Source organism: Pseudoliparis swirei, chromosome 19 (assembly GCF_029220125.1).
Source record: "Pseudoliparis swirei isolate HS2019 ecotype Mariana Trench chromosome 19, NWPU_hadal_v1, whole genome shotgun sequence".
NCBI lineage: Eukaryota > Metazoa > Chordata > Actinopteri > Perciformes > Liparidae > Pseudoliparis > Pseudoliparis swirei.
In genome coordinates this window covers 9,622,067-9,643,764 of record NC_079406.1, presented here as the reverse complement: position 1 = coordinate 9,643,764, position 21,698 = coordinate 9,622,067, and the positions used below count along the sequence as shown (strand labels likewise).

Below are 21,698 nucleotides of genomic sequence, written 5' to 3'. Positions count from 1 at the left end.
GGGTGTTACGGAAATGAACAAGCAGATAAATTAGCAAAGAAGGCATTAAAATGACATGTAAATTTGTATACTTCTTGTATACATCTTTATCTTTCATCCCTGTTTTTTATATTTTATTTGTTATTCTTGTGTGTTTAGTTTATTGGTGCTGCTACTGTTACGGCAAATTTCCCCTTGGGGATTAATAAAGTACATATCTATCTATATCTATCTATCTATCTATCTAAATGAATACCTAAGGTATGTCATGAATCCAGACACTCCGATACAGTAGGTGGCGGCATACACATGTTATGTTGGCTTACGGTCCGTCAACACCACCAATTAGAACAACGAAGAAGAAGAAGAGCAGAAGAAGAAGAAGTGATAGAGCGCAACTCTTTAGCAAATCTGCTGTAGCCACAGGATGGCTGAAGAGCAACATCACAGCGGCTTTCATCAAAAGATGCCGGTAGGTTAGCATCATTGCTTAAGGCCTTGTTAGAGGCGATACCGTTTAAGGCTCTGAGCTTGCTTTATTATTTAGTTTTGTGATTTCGTTTCTCTGTACAATGTTCGCCTCAGCGATGCTAACAAGTAAGCTAGCTTTGACAAAGACCAGGTTAAACTTTACAGCATGATAACGTAAAACAAGTGTGACAGGTGTGGAATAACGGGGCTTCTTTAGTTGTGAAGTAGGTCCCACATTGTGAATGAACGTGTAACGATCACTGGTTTGTAAACTGGTGTACTGACGTTTGTTAGTTGGTTAACAACCATATATATATTGTTTTTTTGTTGTTGTGGTTTTGTGAAAAGCTTCCAAGCGGAAGTGACATGCATTTACTACACAGCGTTACGAGAGTTGTTTTCTTCCTTTTTTACATTTCACCCACACACATCAATCTTGAAACGAAGCATTTGCAAAGTTCCCTGACTGAACACCTAAAGGCATAACTAGAAGTAGCTTGTGCTACTGTTAACGAAACTCTTGTTGACATGTGCGACTGATGACACATTAGACAGACACGCCAGCTGACGTTACGTGCATTCATAACTCCCGAAGAGCCCAATGTGTTAGTCATTAATCTTTGATAACTGAGAGTACGATGTCTCTCAGCCATGATGCTACTTCTTGAAATCTTTCTTTGGTTAGTATGAACAATAAGATAAACTTCTTAAATCCCTTCGTGTTTAATGTTATTATGACATGCCTAAATATAAAGTGCATACAGTTACTGAGTAGCTGGTAAACAAAGCTCGGTGTCAAAGTGTTTCTTGACATTTCAGCATTTATTGATAATCTGTTTGCAAATAAATGTAATGAACCAGGTTATCAGTGCAGAAGTTATTTAGTGACCTGAATGGTAAGTAGAAATGATGTAGCTAAAGACATGTATAGTTCTGCCAGACCCACAGTGATTTTGAGTATAAATTGTTGAGATTACGTCAACAGATAATTAAAATGTGTTTATTTCTGAAAGACAACAGACCTGCTTCCTCCTAGAACCTGAATGAGTTGCTTTCTGGTTTATTTCATTCCCACCACTAAAGAAGTGCATGTTGTGGGGATGTGTTTCAAATCAGCCTGATCAGCTGCAGCGTGCTCCAGTCACTGACTTGATACAATAAAGGGGTGTCGGTCTGATGAAAGATTTTCATGAAGAATGTTCCCTTTATCCACACTTCCCGGCAGAAATAAGGGATATGAGCCATCGTTCAGAGCAGATCAGTTATTACTTTCCAGGTCACCTTAGGCGCGATGACACATGAAGGCAATTACCAAGCGCCCCCGTCTCTGTATCCTCTTTCCTCACTTTCGTTAACGTGTCTTCTTCTGTGATGTTGTGTCCAGAATTAAGCTTCATGCTTGGGAAAGAGAACCTCCTGCAGGAGGGAGGAAGATAGTGAGTGAGTGTGTGTGTATAAGCCTGGGCAGTGACACACAAGTGATGGGTCCGAGGAAGAAGGCCTCTAAACTCCAGCCTATTGTGGGCACCTGTGAAGGGGAACTGGTCCTGAGACCTAGTGAGCCCAAAGACTACATCAATGAGCTGTCCCATGAAGTCCTCTGTCACATATTCAGGTACACTGCATTCTACCTACACACCATACTTTGCTTTTGAGTGTGCGTGTGTGTGTGTGTCTCAAGCCTAAAATGCAAACTGTTTGACCATTGTTTTGTAGGTACCTTCCCATGAAGGACATCATGTGTATGGAGTGTCTGTCCAGAAAGCTTCGGGAAGCTGTGACACTGTACCTGCGAGTGGTCAAGGTAGTGGATCTGTGTGCTGGTCGCTGGTGGGAGTACATGCCTTCAGGTAAGACCACAACCAGGGCCATCCCTAGCTAACACACAAGTTCAGGTGGAGGTGCCGTTTAAAAAGGTGTTTTTCAGCATGTGGTGAAAGCCAGACAGGGATTGTGCTGTCCTGACTTCGGGGGGGGTGGTTAGAGGTAGACCTGGCCATCTGCTAATTGCCGTTGGTGTGTGAATGATTAGTTTAGATCCTGATGGACAGGTTGGCACCTTGCATGGCACCTCTGCCTTGTAGGAATGAGGTGTTGAAGTGTAGCACTTTGAGTGGTCGGAAGACTAGCAAGGCTATATAGTCAATGCAAGTCCATTGACTTTTCCATAACTATAGGACCAGAAAACAGAAGCGCTTTCACTGAGATGAGATCTTTGGGTCCTCTGGGTAGCGGGGTGGCCATTCATCCAGAGGCAGAAGAGCATTATGGTCTTCTTGACAGAGTGTTTCGACAAATACTTGGTGGTTGATTAAAGTGTTGAACTGGGTGTGAGCTACAGCAGGAAGCTACGATAGAAACAGGAAAGTGAAATGGTTTGGGGAAGCCTGAGCCATTTTCCCAGATGTCCAGATAATCTTGTCGCGACATCTTTGGAGTTACCCTGTCACAAATGTAGCACAACAGGAATGTGTCTTTGTTAGACGTGTTGTCACCTGTGGGAAATACTCCTGCTTGGGCAGAAAGAAAAACTAAAATGCGAATCATTTCAGCAAAAATATTCAGATTCAAACCTTTCACACAGAAGCCAACACCAAGATTAGTCTTCCATACCTTCCACTGAACACTTTGCACTGCCACACAATCATTGTCGTCATTGCTGTTATGACTATAACTCTCCACACTGGAGATGGGCTGTGTAGAAGGGTTACTATGTGGTAGCATCTTCTATAGGGGGTGCCAAAGAGTTGTTCTATTATACCCATTGTAAACACTGAGCTTCATTGCACTGGTTTTCATCATTTAAATTAATTTATCATATTTGTATGCGTTTTATGAGTCATACTTTGTTCTGGAATACAAAGTGTAATGATTAGTTTATAATGGTCAACTTGTGATACCTGGCAGTGAGTTATGTGCTTCCACTGCTTGTAGTAATAAGGAATTGTATGATCTTTATTTTGTTTCTCAAACAGGGCAATATGCTGTTAGACCAAATTGATCAATATCGGGCTTGGTGATAGAGAGAAAATCAAAGTTTGACAATATTTCTGACCAATACTTTATTGGAATTGCTCAATATTCTAGCGTTGACCATTGATGTTTTCACAAAATAGATATTTGACGGATGATCGGTAATGTAGATATAATGATTAAGTGAATTAAGGCAAATAATAGAACACTACAACAGTTTGGTAAATTAAGAACCTAACATCGACTTACTGTAACGCAGGAAAAGGCAACACTTCTGCCATACTACGACGACATCCAAAATGATATGTAGTCTCATATCATAAGATCAATATGGTTTTGTTGCCCAGCACCAGATCAGTCGCTTGAAATGCATATTGTGTGACGGTTTGAACAGAATTATGACATTGAAGTCAGAGGAAATCCATTGAGTGCATGATCAAAAGTCATTATTTTATTGCTTAGCTTGTTTTTAATCGGCACAGAAAGGAGCAGAAATCAAAGAAGCGGCAATAAAAAAACAACCCTATGCACTGTGAAATACCAAAGTGTCACATATGGTGTGCAGTGATTCCCACAGGAGTTTGTGAGACTCTGGTGGATGGACCTCGCACCCCCTGATGAAAATGTAATACATTTTAAAGTTAAGTGCATCTGCTTGGTGAACTTTGTTAGTCACATGTAGAGGTTGGATCTAATGAGGAACTGTGTGCTCTTGGACTAGCAGTAGTGGAATGTAACTACATTTACACGACGGTCAGTTTACGTAGGTTACTCGGTACAATGTTGAGGTACTTGTACTTCATATAACTTGTCCACTACATCTCAGAGGCAGATATTGTCCTTTCACCTCTTTGCAATGTTGGTTGCAGTGGTTTTACCTGTGATACTGGTTTGTCTTAGTTGTTTGTCTGCAAAGAGCGTGTCATATAGCATTTGTAACTGTGGGCAAGTCGTCTTGAGCATAAACTACATGGTTGTGAAGGGAGTAATTATCGGTTGCCAAAAATGAATGCAGAGCATTTTCAAATGGTGGCTGTGAGTGATCTAAAACACAAAGAACAGTCGATATATAATTATAATCCAATGATGTAGGCCGACGGAAAATCTATTATTTGAAATTGGTCATGCATCATAATGAATATACGCGTACTTTTTCGTACTTTAAGTATATTTTGATGCTACTACGTTTATTCTTTTCCTTAAGTACTCATTTAACACATGGTATTTTATTTACACTGTGCTCCAGAAAATGTCATTCTAAACACATTGGTTGTATAAATATGATGTGGGAGTATTGTACTGATGAGTGTATTTACTACTTGTGTACGGCAGTTTATTCCAACGGTGTTTTTGATTCTTGAGTGCACAGTTGAGACTTTTTTTGTGCCCTTTGTGAAAAACACCGGACATTGAGGAAAGAATCTGATATTGAGTTCATTGTTTTTTTCTGTGTTAGGCTTTACAGACGGCAGCTTTCTGCTCCTTTTGAAGAAAATGCCAGATCTGGAGCAGCTATATGGCCTCCACCCTCGATACCTGGAGAGGAGACGAGTCCGTGGCTACGAGGCCTTCAGTATACCCGGAGTCCTGGAGGCACTACAAGCCTGTCCCAATATACTGGTCAGTAAGTTGTGTGGGAACAATATCCTATTGCAGCAAGGTGCACGTGTAGATCATAGAGACGAGGGGATGCAGGTTTTTCAATCTAGCCGACAGTCGTACCAAGTGATTCCACTGATTGGGTTCTCTTCTGCGGTTGTTCTGCTGTGTTTCTTTGTAGCAAAGCTGCATAGTCTTGGTTTTCTGTGATTTATAACAGCTTAGTATCGACACACAGGCATGTTATAATCGTCTAGTCTGTAGTGACTCAGTCTTTTGTTCTCGGGTGTCGTGAAAAGTGGGTAGAGCAGCATTCTTGATGATGCTTCCTCTTCAGTTGGTTGTTCCAGTCAGTTGCGTTTGTTGCCTTATGTAGTTATCCAACTTGGAAACAATGTAACGAGGTTCAGAATCCCTTTTTACTTTATAATGTCTCTTGGTGATCCGGTGCTAAACAAACACAATGCAAAAAGTCATGTGTGTGTGTGTGTGTGTGTGTGTGTGTGTGTGTGTGTGTGTGTATTGATTGTGACAGTGTGTGTCAAGAAGTGTGTGTGTGTGTGTGTGTGTGTGTGTGTGTGTGTGTGTGTGTGTGTGTGTGTGTGTGTGTGTGTGGTTTACAAGTCCAGGCCATTCTCATCGGAGGGATGATGGTCTGCCCATGTCCTCTGCAGTGTACCAGATGCTGATGAAGGAGCACAGGATGGACTCAATGATAGCAGTGTAGAAGTGCACCATCACTGTCTTTGGCAGGTGGAACTTCTTCAGCTGCCTCAGGAAGAAAATCTTCTGCTTTGCCTTCTTAGTGACTGAGCTGATGTTCAGCTCCCATTTGAGGTTATGGGTCATGGTGGAGCCCAGGAAGAGGAAGGACTCCACAGCGTGGATTGGGGGCTCGCACATAGGGGTTCGGTGAGGTCTATGTGAACTACCAGCTCCAATATCTTCAGAGTTGAGCTCTAAGTTGTTTTGACTACGTTAGGTCATCAACTGGTCGCAGACTCATCCCCACCTGAGACGAGTCCAATGAGGGGGGTGTCGTCTGGTGATTGGTGGAGGTACAGCTTCAGCATTCAGGGAGAAGAGTAGAGAGGGAAGGGTGCAACGTTTGAGGGGAACCCTTTAGTCTTGGAAGTGTTTCTCCAGCTTCGCATGCTGCCTCCTGTCAGACCACAGGTTGGTGACCTGCAGGTGAAGATTGGCCCGAACCCTTAAGTAACACCGAGTGTCCATAGAGGTGTTTCATTTGTGCCATATCTTTCATGTCAGTTGTTGCCAGTTGCGGGAGAGTGTATGTAGCTGCAGTGGAAGATCTCCGAACCTTTCAGAAAGGTACTGGTCATTTTCACTATGGATGAAGCCTGAGACCTGTTTCAAAGGCTTTTAAAACTTTTTATATCAAAGAGATCACTGTGTTGCTGAAAAAAATTCTGTTTGGTCCTGTCAAACTCTGCACAGGGTAAGATAAAAATTACATGTTTCAACTTGAGGAAAGATTTATTTTTTTCCACATTGCTGGTTCAAGGTTAAGAATGGATGTTCACGCACATGCCTTTCCCACAGCTTTAAAATAGGGCTAAACAATTCTTAAAAAGTTTATCCAAATCACAATATGGCATAATTTCAAATAGCAGGAGGTGCATTTTGGGTTAAGGAACGCATGTCAAATTACCAATTTCAATGAGATGATAATATAACCTGTATTGATCCTACAGAGGGTAAATTCTTCTCCGCATTTGACCCATCCGTAGCCATTAAGGAGCAGCGGGCTGCAGTGAAGCACCCAGAGAGCAACTGAGGGTTCAGTGTCTTGCTCAAGGACTCTTCAACATGCACCTATGGGGGGATAACTGGCATCTTATTCTACAGACTCCATAAAACATTTGTTTGTAACTAAATCAGTTTTTCACTGAATTGTATAGACTCTTTTAAACATCTTTCAGCAATGACGATATTCAAAATAATCTATTACATTTTATTCATATTTTTCAAAATTGTAATCAACTGCAGCTATCCATTCCAGCTTAACACGTACTATCTAATTAAGATATAGCTACAGGGGGAAAAGGCTAGTTTTTATAGTCTAATACCTCATTTGACCTTATTTCAGGGGGTGGAGACATCCCATCTGGAGCTGGTGGAAGCCATATGGAACTACATGCCCCAGGTTCATATCCTGGGGAAGTTCCGTAACCGTAACGGAGCTTTTCCCATTCCTGCTGAGAACAAACTGACTATCCCCATAACGGCAAAAATCCAGACACTACATCTAGTAGGTGAGTAGGACAGAAACACATCCTCACGACTGGAGTTAAAGCAGCTTCATCCTGTTGGTGCATGAGTTCACATTGTTTTTCTTTCTCACAGGTGTGAATGTCCCAGAGATCCCCTGTGTGTCCATGCTTCGCCACCTTTATCTGAAGTGGGTCCGTCTCACCAAACCACAGCCGTTTAAGGACTTTCTGTGTGTGAGCCTGAGAACCTTTGTCATGCGGAACTGTGCAGGACCGACCAACTCCCTCAAATATGTTCCCTTGGTTACTGGGTTAGCATCAGCCCGCAACCTGGAGCAGCTGGAGTTGGTTAGAGTGCCCTTCCTGGGAGGGCTGATCCAACACGTAGTCGAGGACAGTTGGAGGTCAGGTGAGGAGGTTATGTGTTTACAATTAGCCCTACGTGTGGTTATTCTGAGAGTAATATACGTTTGTCCTGTTCCCATTATTAATGTAACGGACCGTATTAGATCTGTGATCCGGTTTGCGTGCGTTTGAATCTAAAATGTTATTACAAAGTGTATCTGTCATAGTGTGATGAGTTTTACATCAAGATACGAAATAGATTTTTTTTCAGAACAATTATCTGTATCGGCCGATATAGCTCACAAGCAAACAGCAATTGTTATCAACAAAAAAGTGAAAAGTATCTCACCTGACATCCAGTCCTAGCTGAGTTTGGTGCATCCCTAGTTCCCATGGAAGTTTAATCAGAAGAATGTATGGTGTATGGTAACACACTGCGTGTGAATTTCTACATTGCCTTCATCTTTGTGGCACAGTACACATGGTTCAGGTCCAATTTAAGACATTGTGTCTCATGTGGTGTGAAATATGACATTTTTGTGCCAAATTTTCATTCCATTGCTTCGTCGTGCTTATTTTTGCTCTATAATTCATTATATTTTGTGATCTAAGATGATCTGAAACCTCATAGTCGGTGTTACATTTGTCTTTTCAGTCGCACTATTGTGATCGGTTGTTGTGTCTATACTTGACGCACAATATTTTCTTTCACATTTCTGGTCGTTGTTGTTTTTTGTTAGTCTTAGCAGTCCTCTGTCGTTTTGTTGATGCTTTTTTGTAATTGCATTGCAGAGTAGTTCTTGCATAGTTGTCTACTCATGTTGTGTTCTTCAAATACTGATACGACTGCTCTCGAGTTTAGCTCGTGGTATCGGTTGATTTAATTATCTCCCGACTTTTTCCTGCCCCAATTAATTAATATATCTGCCTTTTTAACCCTCCTGTTATGTTCGTTTCTTACATACAGCCGTGATGTTCCCGGGTCAATTTGACCCGGTTAATGTTGAATCATCCAAAAGTGGTCAGAAACCCACAAATTCTAAAAACTATAGTTTGTACATCATCACCAACAACATTACTAACAATTAAATCAGTTTTTAGTGGAATTGAGTTATTTACCCCTCCATAGATCAGAGTTCAATCAGGAGCACTCACTTGTTTTAATGACAAATACATGTTCATACTATTTTGTAGGAACATTGAAAGAATCTAAATCTAAATTGCATTAATCTACCATAACATGTATTTTCTCCTAAATTTTATTTGCATTTTGTACGTTTACTTTTTTCATGGGGTGATGTAGATAAATAGAGATGACCTGTGCTGTTCAGGGTCATAATGACCCGCCCACTAAAAATCAAGCCAAATGAGTCATAAAGGATTTGTATTGAAAGTAAACGTTAGTTATGTTTATTTTTAGTGTTGAGATGCATACATTATGTTATAAAAGATACCAAAGGCCAGCACACAGTCATCCTCTTGGTGCAGTCGTATGTATCTGCAGAGTGTAATGTTGTAGGACTTCTCAGCAACCATTTCGTATGTTTGGCCCTCCCCTGATACGTGTGGGTGGAGTTTTCCCGCAGGGAAAAATAAAGGTTCCCGTCAAAATAGTATCTGTATTTCTCGCGCAGGTGGGATCGTTGGAAAGAGAATGTGTGTGGGTCTGAGATTGGGATGAGACAGGGTGTGTCTCTCCCAGTCAGACAGACAGTATATTAGAAGTACTATACTACATATTTATTAGTTGAGACATGAAAGAAACCCTCACATTAGTGTCCCATGTCCAAGAAAGGTGTATTTAGGGGGAAAGTTAGAAGATGATAAACAGTGTTTGTTCTGTAAAGTGTGCTTCTCATGTAGGGTGATGGGCACACAGCAAGTTATAGATGGTTCCCATAACAACCACCTGATTCTTTTGTTTGAAATGTGTACAACTTTATTATGGGGTTGTGAACGGGGTGTGTGTGTGCTGATATGTGTGTTTGTGTGTGTGTGTTGGTGTGAGTGTGTGTTGAAACTTGGTGGGAGGGAGTAAGAAAGACTGTCCTACATTTACAAAGAAAGAAATATTCTGAACGTGACTCTTCTGATGACTTTTAGCCTGCACTTTCACAGCCGGGTCAAATTAACCCGGGAACATCATCTCTGTTATATAAACCTGCAGGGGGGGGTTGCAAATACATGATATTTTTTTAGTATTTTTTTTAAATGTTGATTACACTAAATAAGGTAAGCAGAAGACGTTTTATACAGAAAGAGTACTTAGAAGTATTTTTCCTAGATTTTCAAACTTTGAAACGGGTCAATTTGACCGGCAACATAACAGGAGGGTTAAAAAAATATATATATTTAATCCTCCCGTCTCCTTTTCTCGAGATACGAATTGTGAGTTCATATTTCTAGCTCAAAATCCCACATCTGTTTGATAAGATTTTGTTTGTTCTTTGTGATACTGTCTGTGTACCTCTTAGGAGGATTTCGGAACCTCCACACCATTGTGTTTGGCGCCTGTAAGAACGCTCTGGAAGTGGACTTGGGCTACCTCATCATCACCGCTGCTCGCAGGTGCACAGCCAGTCATCCATTCCTGAAACTAACTGAGGGGAAAACACGGGTCCATGTTTTAAAGCAAACTGCAAAGGGGTTCATCTTGTGGGCAAATGTTGGAGACACTGAACAGAGTAAAGAGCAAACATGTAGTACGTAAGAATGATACTTGCAGTGTGTGAGTTTAAGGTATCATAGGCGGCATTGGGTCAACAATATCTCTGTGCAGTATGTCAGAATAACTATCACAGCATTATCTTTCTATTTTCATACTATAGCATTTATTCTTGTAAACAAACAACATTCACGATAGAGAACTCAAAATTCCCCCAGGTTGTTTTAACTTAATCTAACATCAGAAGATGTCCTCCGTTGCAGACTTTATTTTAAGTGCTTAGTAGGACCAACAGAAATACTCACCACCATGATGTCCGTGTGCTAAACAGGCTTCACGAGCTGCGCATCCAGCCTTCGCTGACGAAAGATGGAGTCTTCTCCGCTCTCAAAATGGCTGAACTAGAGTTTCCTCAGTTTGAGACTCTTCATCTGGGATACGTGGATGAGTTCCTGCTGCAATGTTAGTTCCTTCTGTCCAATATGACCACCATGGCCCGTTTCCTTCCTGACAGAGAGGAGACTTTCTCCTGTACTTGATCCACTGTTGTGGCACCAGGCTCTCTCACAGTGTGCCCACTTGGATTGAATACATTTAATTAAGTTTACAAGTGTGTTGAAAACAATGTTTGTTTGCTAAATGCAGGTAAACTGAGTCACTCGGAGATGGTGAAGTACGGTCTGGCTGATGTCATCGAGAACCCCGGCATCATCACAGATATCGGCATAAAGGTGGTGAACGAGGTGTTCACTAATATTAAATACCTGCTCATCTACAATTGTCCACACCTGCATAACCCTCACCACTGGATCACAGGTGAAACACACTCGCCACCACTCGGCTAGCTTCTGTCACTCATGGTCTGAATATTTATGTCCATATGTCACTTTCTCTATTTAATAATAAGTGTTTTGTCCGTTTGTGTCTGTCCTCAGATCAGTCCAGATGGAGTCGCCTCGTTGACCTCACTCTGGTCCGCTGTCATGCCATCAAACTAGAATCCTTCGCCCAGTTCATAGAGTTACTGCCCAGTCTGGAGTTCATCTGTCTGGACCAGATGTTTCGAGAACCACCCAAGGTATTTAGACACTCAGAGCAACGTGAACCATCGCATGTATTTATGATGAAACTCTGTAGAAATGAGTTTAGATGGATTTGATTCATCCCCAGGGGGAAATGTCTTTGTTTACAATATATGCAATATAATAAAATAGCAGGGCACATGACACTAAACTATTCAAATAATAAAGGAAATGAAAAATACTCAATAAAAGTGTATACAATGTATCCAAAATAGTAACGAACGACGTATGTATAAATAGGAACGAACGCCATCCAACTAAACTCCAGAATCCAGGTTTCCAGGATAATTGAAAAGCTTGCTCACATTTCAGCTCATAAACTGTCAAGAAGTGAGATGGCTCACTCCATGGCTACTTCTATTATCAGCTCCAGAAAGAAAACCTTTAAAATATTTTGTTCACGGCGAATCCAAAACCAACCTTGAAGTTCTTGTGGTCCGTACTGGTTTCAGAGCCGTTCCCCTGAAGAGAGGTTTGATGACCATTTAGTAAAAATTGTTCTTCTGACTTTGCAATATTTTTACACCATCAGGCGCAAAAGGGAACGAATACTAGTCGTTGTCAACACGTTCACAGTTTAAGTGTGCGATACAATTGCAGTCCATTTATCATTTACATTGCAGGCCTTGCCTTCACATCAAAATACATTCAGATGCATGATGCCTGATGAGTTGTAATCAGTAGTTGTGGGCCCAATTGGTATCGTCAGAACTATTTTATCATAACTGAGTTATGTCGTTATAAGCAGAATCACTGAATGTTCTACTTGACAACAACAACTGTAGATTAAGTTAATTTGTTATATGTGCGTAATGCCTAGTCTGCTTAATAAAGTTAGAATATGTACTTATGTATAGTCTGCATACTGTGTGTGTGTGTCACAGGGCTGTGCCAGGGTAGGCCTGAGTGCAGGAACTGGTATTGGAGTGTCCTCAGCACTGGTCAGCAACCAGAACTCTAACAATGACAACGACAACAACAACAACAACAACCACCACCACAACAACAACAATGAGGCCAACATGCCTGCTGCTCCTCCACCTGTCGTCAACAACATCATCAACAACAACAACAACCAAAGACGGCAGCAGAACAATGGCAAGTCCCACCTGCATTCTTATCCAGCGGAGCAGCAACGATCAGAACACAGCAGCTCAACGTCATGGATTTTGACTTCTAAAGTATTTTAACCCTTCATTTTCCATAGAAACATAGCGAGGGCAAATATGTAAATGTTGCAAAAAAGAGGAACACCTGAATCCTGTATTGGGATAATTAGTGTTCTGTACAAATAGGAACTGAGCTACACGTAAAGTTAACATGTTAAATTGCATCACCAAAAGTCTGAAAGCAGGAGATGGACCCTACTTATAAAGTGCTTTTCTAGTCTTTTACAATACTTGTCAATGTGTAAAGTAGATTTCTTTCAGATGTAATTTATCCACGTTTTGAGATCCTGTTACCAGACAAATGAACAAATGGAAACAGAAATCTAATAATAAACTCTTGGTTATCGTTTCTGGAGGCTACGTAGTGCGTCGTCCTTAATCACATCCTGGCTCCTCCTGTCTCGTATGTGAAGAACTCTGAACCCCAAGTTGCTCCCAGGCCCGTTCCATCAGCCCTCTGCTCCAAATGCTTAGACTGGGTTGAATGCAGAGGCGTTATGCTTTGATAAAAATAAAGTGTTTTTGTTTTCACAGCACCAGTGGAGGTAAATGGGATGGAAGAGGTAGAAGAAGAGGAGGCGGTGCTGTTGGAGGAGGACAACATGGAGGCTGGTCCTCAGATGGAGCTGAAAAGAACAGAAGGGGAGGTGAGAGTTGATGTGGCTGACGGTTGTCCAGCAGGAGCGCCACACGCTCCTGATGAGGAGCAAGCAGGTTAGGAGCTTCTCTTTCATACTCTCCGATTCATAAGAGCTCCTTATTTATTTGTTGATGTCTGCTGATGCATCCCCCTCCCTCTCCAGGTCCAAGTGGTTTAGTCCAGCAGTGTAGACCAGCCTGTGCCACTGTTCCAAAGCCCCCGCTGGTCATCTCGGACTCCGACAGTGAAGAAGAGGAAGGCCTCGTTTCGAGGCTAATGCCAGCTTCCTGTTTGCAGCAGCCAGCTTCCTGTTCAGAAGGTGTCAGCACAACACGGAACACACCCAGCACTCGGTCAATACACGTCTCATTGGGTTGTTGTTGCACTATAGATCTGAGGAGGGGAGGGGGGGCTCAGAAACACAATAGCTACAGTATGTGGGCACATATGTGGGAGAAAAACGTCTCACCTTGTTCAATAAAAAAAAAAAAGACTTTAAAAAGCACAAGTTTATCCCACCAATGTAACACAAATGTTTGTTTCCAGGTAAAGGAAAGACTCCAGTGAGGCGGGGCAACAATGTGGCTGTATCGGAGGCGATCTCGGCAAATGAGACAAAGACTCTGGTGTTGGACAGCAGCTGTGAGAAGAGCTGTCAGGTGACAAGTGAACAGATTAAGGCTGACATGAAGGCTGCTGTGGAGAACAGCAGGAGGACTAGCGTTAAAGGAATTGCCACCGAGGCTGTGGAGACTGCTGCAAGACCTGGGGCTGACAGTGGGCCACTACGGGGTCCTGGGGCAGCAGCAAGGACCGGGGTGAGGCCAGTGACTGGATCAGTGGGCAGAGTTGGCCCTGGAGCAGCCACATCCAGGCAGGTTGGTGGATGTGGGAGGCTGGTGGTGGGGAACAGCCACCAAGCAACCACAACCACTGACAGAGCGACAGGAACTGGCAGGACTAACGACTACGCGGAAAGCCCTTCTGGTACACGGACTGGGGCCAGTTGCACAAGGGAGACTGGGGTGAGGCAGAGCTCTGCTCCTGCCTGTGCTGACAGTCTGGATCCCAGAGCTGCTGCTGTAAACCATGCTGCTAGGAGACCAGCGCAGCCGACAGGACAGGGACAACGATTGCCTACCCCTGCTGGATCGCCCTACGCTACCTTTTCAGGTTCACAGAAGGGTGAGGCCACAGACGAGGACTTCATTCCTAGGCGGCCTTTGACCCGATCCTGCACTCGTACGTCCTCTGTGTCCCTGATATCTGAGACGGGTAAGACCAGGCCCAGAACACGTGGAGTGGAACCTTTGATCTTGTGCAAAAGCTCAGGCCTGTGGTTTCATGTTGGTGCTCAGCGAAGTGATAGTTCTGCAGACAGTCCGTTAATTTCCCCCTCTAAAGACTAAGAAACTTTTAACTCACATATTGATCTAATTCGTATAAAAATAAATGGGGACAAGGCCAAAAAAAGGAAACTCATTACTAAGATCAGTAACTTCTCATATTTCCTAGCATATCAATATAAAATAACTAATACTGTATATATCTGCGCAGTTGCAGAGCCTGAATTATTTCAATATCTCTTATTATAAAAACCTATGTCCGGCATTTACGCAACTTAAATGTGAGTTGTGTTGCTTTTAAAGTCGTATTTTAGTGCTGCCTTGAGCCAAAAGGTCTGAAAGCTTAGTTTGAAAACCATCCTCATCGCTGCTTTAGGCTAGAGGCTACATCTTACATTTAATAGCATAACACAAACTCCTAAATATGACTAAACTGTCTGCAGTTGAGTTGCATTGTGGGTTATGTAGGTGCCAGGTTTTTGACAAGGAAGAAGAATGTATTCTTGGCTCTGTGACATTGAAATGTATATCATTTTTTATTTATCTTTTTACTGCCCATTGAGAATGATAATGGAGGGCAATGCTAAATTAATATGTGCCTTTTTAACTTGGTTGACTTCAGCGGTGATACAATAGTTGTTTCCCATTTGGCAGTTAAAGATGGTGCTGCTTGCTTTTCTATTGTTGAAGGTGATATTGTTGTGTAGATCTTTCCAGAGCCAGGCCTCGAGTATCAGTGAGGAGGAAACGAATGGCCGACAAGTCCACCAGCACCTCGGACCCGGTCACTGAGGACGACCACGTACAGGTACAGGCACACAGTCTCATGGTCACTGTTGATAAGGTTTGTTGGAAGACCAAATGGGTGAATTTTTAATGCATTTACATTTACTGTACATAGTTTGTAATACAGTTCTCAAACTTGTGACGATGATATACACAAGATTTTCCAAATAGTTTTCATCCCCTTGGGGGAGCCAGAGTGTGGCAGGTGGGCTGAGAGCGAGACATTTGAGCTCAGAAGGACCTTTTTCTTCTGTTGTCTTAACAAATGAATCGATCAATGGCTGCTATTCTGTTGCCAATGAGCCAGGATGCACATGTGAGGGGAAGTTAACATTAGTGTATCCTTTGTGAGTAGCATTGACATTCTGAGTTGCTTTTGCAGATTTTGTCTCTGAAGAGTAAGAACCTGGTGGGCATCACGCTGACCAACTGTGGGATCACTGACCTAGTCCTCAAAGACTGCCCCAAGATGATGTTCGTTCATGGTAAAGGACACTCATGAGGATGTTTTTCTCACTTTTGTTTTTGTATTGGAAAGATGTACTAATAATCTTAGATGTAAACCTCTTGGAGGAAATGGTACACCTTCTTTTTTGGTCACACACTTTTAAAAGTACAAATGTTGAATAGCCGAGGTATGTTCTAGAAGAGAATCTAGCCAACCACAGTAAAGATCCATGTTGACCTGAAAGGGTCGGTATACTTAAGTCATAAAAACGTAAACAAAAAAAACGAAGAACCCACGAAAAAGCGAAGCTCATAGGGAACCGATCCAAATGCTGGTGGTGTCGGTGTCATACAGCTACTACATTGTGTATTTAACACTTACTTGGTTAAACCAGAACTATTCTCTTTAGCCATTTTTTTATGGGCAACTTTGGAAACTTGGAATCTTTGTTGATATGGTGTCATTTCTGGAAAAAAAATCTTTTAGAATCTCAAAATAATAGCTTATTTTAAGACATATTTATAGCCTTGTAACCTGCATTGACAAAAAAATTAGCTAAACATGGGGAGATTACATGTTCATGACTGTTTGACCGTGGTACAGTCCTCTAAATAAACCCAGTTGTAAACCCCTATCAAACCTTATGTTGAGTTCTAATAACAGAACTCGCAGCAGTTATTCAGTCAAAAAGCCTTGGGTCACGACGTCTCCTCGTGTCCTCCCTCTCTGTAGCCACCAGATGTCGAGTGTTGAAACAGCTGCGGGTCGAGAGCGCTCCCATCGTGAACAGGTTTGATTACGCTCAGTGTAAAAAGCTGGACATGGAACAGGTCCTGGATCAGATCCTGAGAATGCCTCCCGAGAGGAACCGCATCATCTACATGCGCCCTATGCACCAGGTTGGTAATCTCCGTTTCCTTGGATGTTAAATTCTAACCATTGATGTAACTTTAATTTGAAAAGATTTGTATTTGCATCACAGGGAAAAAAGCGGTTGCTACGCCAATATATTAAAACAATTAAGTCAATACTGCCTTTATACATTTATATTTTAATGCTGTTATTCCATATTAAGATGTCTGCATTTGCCTTTATAGTTTAAAGTCCTCCTGCAAAGATAATTTATTAAGGCTTTTTACAAATATATTTAACCCTTGTGTTGCCTTCGGGTCAATTTGACCCGATTCAATGTTTAACCCTCCTGTTACCTTTATATTTACTAACATATTTTACCCTTGAGGTCAATATGACCCCAGCTATTAAAATCTCCAGAAAATTATTAGAATTAATATTGTTTTCCAAGTTTAAGTGTGAGGTACTTTATGTTTGTTTGTTGACTCCCGAAAGAACACCGACATTAAACATTGAATCGGGTCAAATTGACCCGAAGGCGACAGGAGGGTTAAATATTGAATCGGGTCAAAATGACCCGAAGGCAACACAAGGGTTAAGTCGCCAACAATTTAGCATATTTACAACAAATTATGTTCAACCAGTTGGACATTTTTTGCTGATTTTAGTTGGGAGATCAATTTCATGCAGGCAATTAATACACCACATCTTGGATCCATGGGAAAGGTGGTCATAATGTTGACATTGTTCTGGCTCTACATCTCTTTTCTTCTCTCTCTTCAGATCGACTCGGTAGCGTTGGAGCGGCAGCTCTTCCAGGGGCCCTATCCCTATCACATCGCTATAGTGCACGAGTTCAGCAACCCCCCAAATATACGCAACAAGGTTCGCATTCGCAGCTGGATGGACACAATAGCCAACATCAGCCAGTGAGTAACGTCTCTGATAACTGGCATTCAGTCAGAAATCAATCCCTTTCTGGTCTATTTATCTTTTCCTGCATATTAACTGTAATGAGAGAGTGAACATGCTTTGATTAATCGGCATCACCAACCATCCAGGAGACGGGGGGGGGGCACTCGGTTCTTCCTAAAAATCAGCACTATAGTATAACAACCAATCTAATAAAATGCCAAGTTAAACTGATCTCTGTATGTATTTGTGTCTCAGAGAGTTGATCAAGTACGAGTTCTTCCCAGAGGCTACGAGGACGGAAGAGGATGTGAAGAAGAATCCCACATACCCCTGGGGCCGGGAGATCTATACACTGGAGGGTAACACAGTTCCATCTTCATTAAACCTGAAGATAGACATGCACAGGAGAATCAACCAAACTGTTTTCTGCTGTGTCATTAGTCACACATTCAGATCATGTGTGGAGCAAGACATTGTAACTATGATTCTTATGTGATTGTTCACATTAGTTGAGCAGTGTTGAAATCGATGCCTGCTTTGTACTGCATGTTAGAATGAGCTTAAAAGATGTGACAATATATTTCCAGTCGATTTCTTGCTGAAGCCTCATCAGGTTCCTGGTTAAGGTTCTGCCGAGTTTGTTATGCACTCAGCTTCACTTCCTGTTGAGGAACTAAATGGAAACCATAATCCCCCAAACCATCATGGCCGGTCTTTCCAACAATCAGCAACTCTGTGTTGGTGGACATAATATGCTGGCTCTAAATGCTGTTTTACCTCTCGGTCTCTTTTTTTGTTCCCTAAGCCGCTCTCAGACCGTTAAATTAGCTAAATAAAAGGACAATATCCCCAAAACCATCTTCGATGTACTCAGTCCATCGATGGTAGTTGATTCATTGGTCTAGTCGTCAACCCCAAGTCCTACTGAGTTAGGGCTTAGGGTAGGTATGAATATAAACTCGCAAAACACTTCAGTGTGTTCTGTTTACAGTGCAATAAGCAGTGATGTAGAGAACTGTGTGAGAAGCTCAACATCTTCTGGAAGCATCCTGTTGAAGAGAGAGAGCATGAAGTAGAATGTATGGCTTCTGTCCAAACAACGCGTGGATGTGGTGTTCAGTCCTCCATTAAAGATAACCGTCTTCTCTTGATGTGTTGGTTCAGGACTGGTGGATGGTGCACCATACAGCATGATAACAGACTTCCCCTGGCTGAGGACTCTGAGAGCAGCTGATCCCAACAGTTATGCCCGCTATGACTTTGAGGACGACGAAAGCAGTGAGTGCAGTCGATACTTTCACCGGTCTTCAAAGGGAACACTTGCTAAACGGCCACAGGTCATTACCATTGTCTCTGTGATGGACAGAACCTGTTCACATCAGCACTTTAACTATTTTCTCTTTGTGTTTTTAAAAGCCACCATCTACGCACCCAGGCGTAAAGGCCAGCTGTCAGCGGACATCTGCATGGAGACCATCGGGGAGGAGATCTCAGAGCGCCGACAAAGCAAAAGAGGAGTTTTTCAGAGGGTGGTGGTGCTCTTCCTCCATCACTGTGATACACCAGGAGAACCTGTGGATGATGACTACATCTAGACGAAGAGGGGGGTCCCAACAGATGACGGTCCTGCAGCGCTGCCTAAGCTCCTGACTGCCACGCTTTTATTTTGGAGAAGAGACGGACATGGAGATGTTGTCGTTTGGATGAGGTTCACGGCCTATATCTGATGCTGATTTTCTTAATATTTGAGCAAAATCTTAAAGCCTGTATGACCGCCCTAGAACTGTACATTCTGAAATAAAACATCTCTAATATAGTTCTGTTTTGGCCAGTATTGACGTCATAACCCCGGGCAACTGCACAGCTGCTTGTCTATCTTGCAAGGAAGGGTTATGCTCCTTGTCTGATCGTTCACCCGTCCACCGCCAAAGTCTGCCTACCTCTGCACCACATATGTGACCAATCAGACAGAAATGGCCTTAGACAGAAATGTCAAAGAAGATATACTTTTAAATTCAGTTTTAAGTTGTTTTTGTCTTAACCTGCAGAAGAGTTGAAGGTTCTGGATAGTGGACAATGTGTCATGGCTTTGCTTTTTACCACAAGCACTAGATGGGAAAAGAGGCCGAGGTGTTCAGTGGAGCTGAGAAAATGGAGCACTCGCTGATTAACATTCCTTCAGTTGATTCTCGTAGGAAGCATCGGTCCTCTTTGTGTGACGGGTCCGTTAAAGATGAAAGCCCCACTGCCAGGGAAACTGCTGGATTCATGAACGAGTTTGTGTAGCTCCAGTTGTCACTAATCCAGCCTGATGAGTCACAACACTTCCATGCAAATATGACATGCCCTGCATGGTTCAGTCATGCTGAGACGCACTCGCTCTTGACTGAATGGCTGCAAGTTTGGCTTTGTTGCAGTTCTGACCTTTACCAATGACCCAACCAAATGCTTTTGATTGGATCAGTAAGCTGTGTGTGTATATATATATATATATACACACACACACACGGCTGGAATTATCTAATCTTTCTTATTCCCATCTCCAGACGGATTGTAAATGAGGAATGTTTGGAAAGTTTGTTTGACCGTAAGAACTCTTGCTTCACTTATTAATAAGTCTGAGACTATTGTATTATTAAGTGGCGATACTCCTAAAGTATTTTTTGGGTCTGCTCTTGGTCTCTGAACTATCACACTGTTTTCATTTTCAGACTTCATTTTCATTGCTCAGGATTGTTTCTTTCTTCTAGCTTCCTCTAAATGATTTCATTGGCCATGTCGACGGACAGCTCTGTTCTGAAGGACTAAGAGCAGTGGACAGGACTGCCTGTCCAGGTTTAAGACGTATCAGGTTTGGTTCAGAAAGAGGCGCAACTTGACTGAATGTTCTCTATCAAAGGAACTGAAACTGCTTTTTGCAGGTTGAATGAACGGAATATGATGCAAGTTGAGACTTCTGTTTGTGTATAGACTGTACAGATGTCATGGCTAAAGATACGCTTCCATGGTGTTTATATGTTTATAATGAAAAAACAAGACTATTTCACATTGAAAAATAAAATAACCAAAAAGAACTCTGGTTGTCTTTGTTACATGTCCTTACTGTTGTCTTTGTTGTTACATGTCCTCACTGCTCAATTCAGTTTATTTTGTATAGCTCAAAATTACTAATTTGCCTCAGAGGGCTTTACAATCTGTACACAGATGACATCCATGACCTTTGACCTCAGATCAGGAAAAACCGCCAGGAAAAAAATGAAGAAACCTTCAGGAGAGCAACAGAGGAGGATCCCTCTCCCCGGATGGACGGAAGCAATAGATGTCCTGTTTACAGAATGAACAGCGTTGCATAGTTACAACACATTCAATGAATACGACAGAAATGATGTATAATTAGCAGGCATGGACCACAATCCATGAAACGGAAGGAAGAGAGGAGTTGGGGGGCGGGGGCAAGAGGCATTGCAAAAGAGGACAGGTCAGAACCAGCTACTGACACAGCCAGGTCCAATGGACCCAATGAATGGAGAAGGCCCAAAGACTCCGGGGAAGAATTAGAGTTAATAACGTGTGATGGAAAGATGTAAGGGTGACAGAGAAGAGAGGAGCTCAGTGTATCCTAAAACGTCCCTCAGCAGCCTATACGCCTTTAGCATCGCTAGTGGCTGGACCAGGGCAAACCTGATTCAGCCCTATAAGTGCTATTAAAGAGTAAAGACTCTAGGAACCACATGTAGTCCTGCATTTATTGAGCGCAGCTCTCTAGTGGGGCAATTTGGTACTACAAGCTCCTTAAGATATGATGGTGCATCACCAATCAAGGCTTTGTAGGTGAGGAGAATCATTTTAAATGTGATTCTTGATTTTACTGGGAGCCAGTGCAGAGCAGCTAGTGCAGGAGTGATGTGATCTCTTTTCTTAGTTTTAGTGAGAACACGAGCTGCAGCATTCTGGATCAACTGGAGGGACCTAAGAGATTTATTAGAGCAGCCTGATAATAAGGAGTTGCAGTAATCTAGTCTAGAAGTAACGAACGCGTGAACCAATTTTTCTGCATCTTTTTGAGACGAGACGTGCCAGATTTTTGAAATGTTACGTAAATGAAAAAATACAGTCCTTGAGATTTGCTTCACGTGGGAGTTAAAGGACAAGTCCCGATCAAAGATTGATCTCTGATGTGTTTAACTTTAGGGC

At 42.3% G+C, this 21,698-nt stretch overlaps 1 protein-coding gene across 1 annotated transcript; it reads left to right on the top strand.

The window, feature by feature from the left end:
* The first annotated feature begins 381 nt into the window (after positions 1-381).
* On the top strand, positions 382-20,578 carry fbxo38 (F-box protein 38). The gene is made up of 21 exons (XM_056438725.1): positions 382-451; positions 1,835-2,065; positions 2,167-2,300; positions 4,880-5,043; positions 7,133-7,298; positions 7,390-7,665; positions 10,076-10,169; positions 10,598-10,728; positions 10,912-11,082; positions 11,202-11,344; positions 12,233-12,446; positions 13,052-13,231; positions 13,321-13,476; positions 13,704-14,432; positions 15,211-15,311; positions 15,672-15,774; positions 16,470-16,636; positions 17,373-17,518; positions 17,760-17,863; positions 18,669-18,782; positions 18,921-20,578. Exons 2-21 carry the CDS (start codon positions 1,932-1,934, stop codon positions 19,097-19,099), a joined length of 3,606 nt encoding a protein of 1,201 aa, XP_056294700.1. The 5' UTR covers positions 382-451; positions 1,835-1,931; the 3' UTR covers positions 19,100-20,578.
* Positions 20,579-21,698: the final 1,120 nt, after the last annotated feature.

Coding starts and splice junctions, on each gene's coding strand:
- fbxo38 (XM_056438725.1), top strand. CDS start 1,932: ATGGGTCCGAGGAAGAAGGCCTCTAAACTCCAGCCTATTGTGGGCACC. Junction 11,345..12,232: donor TGTTTCGAGAACCACCCAAG/GTATTTAGACAC, acceptor TGTGTGTCACAG/GGCTGTGCCAGGGTAGGCCT. Junction 14,433..15,210: donor GTCCCTGATATCTGAGACGG/GTAAGACCAGGC, acceptor ATTGTTGTGTAG/ATCTTTCCAGAGCCAGGCCT.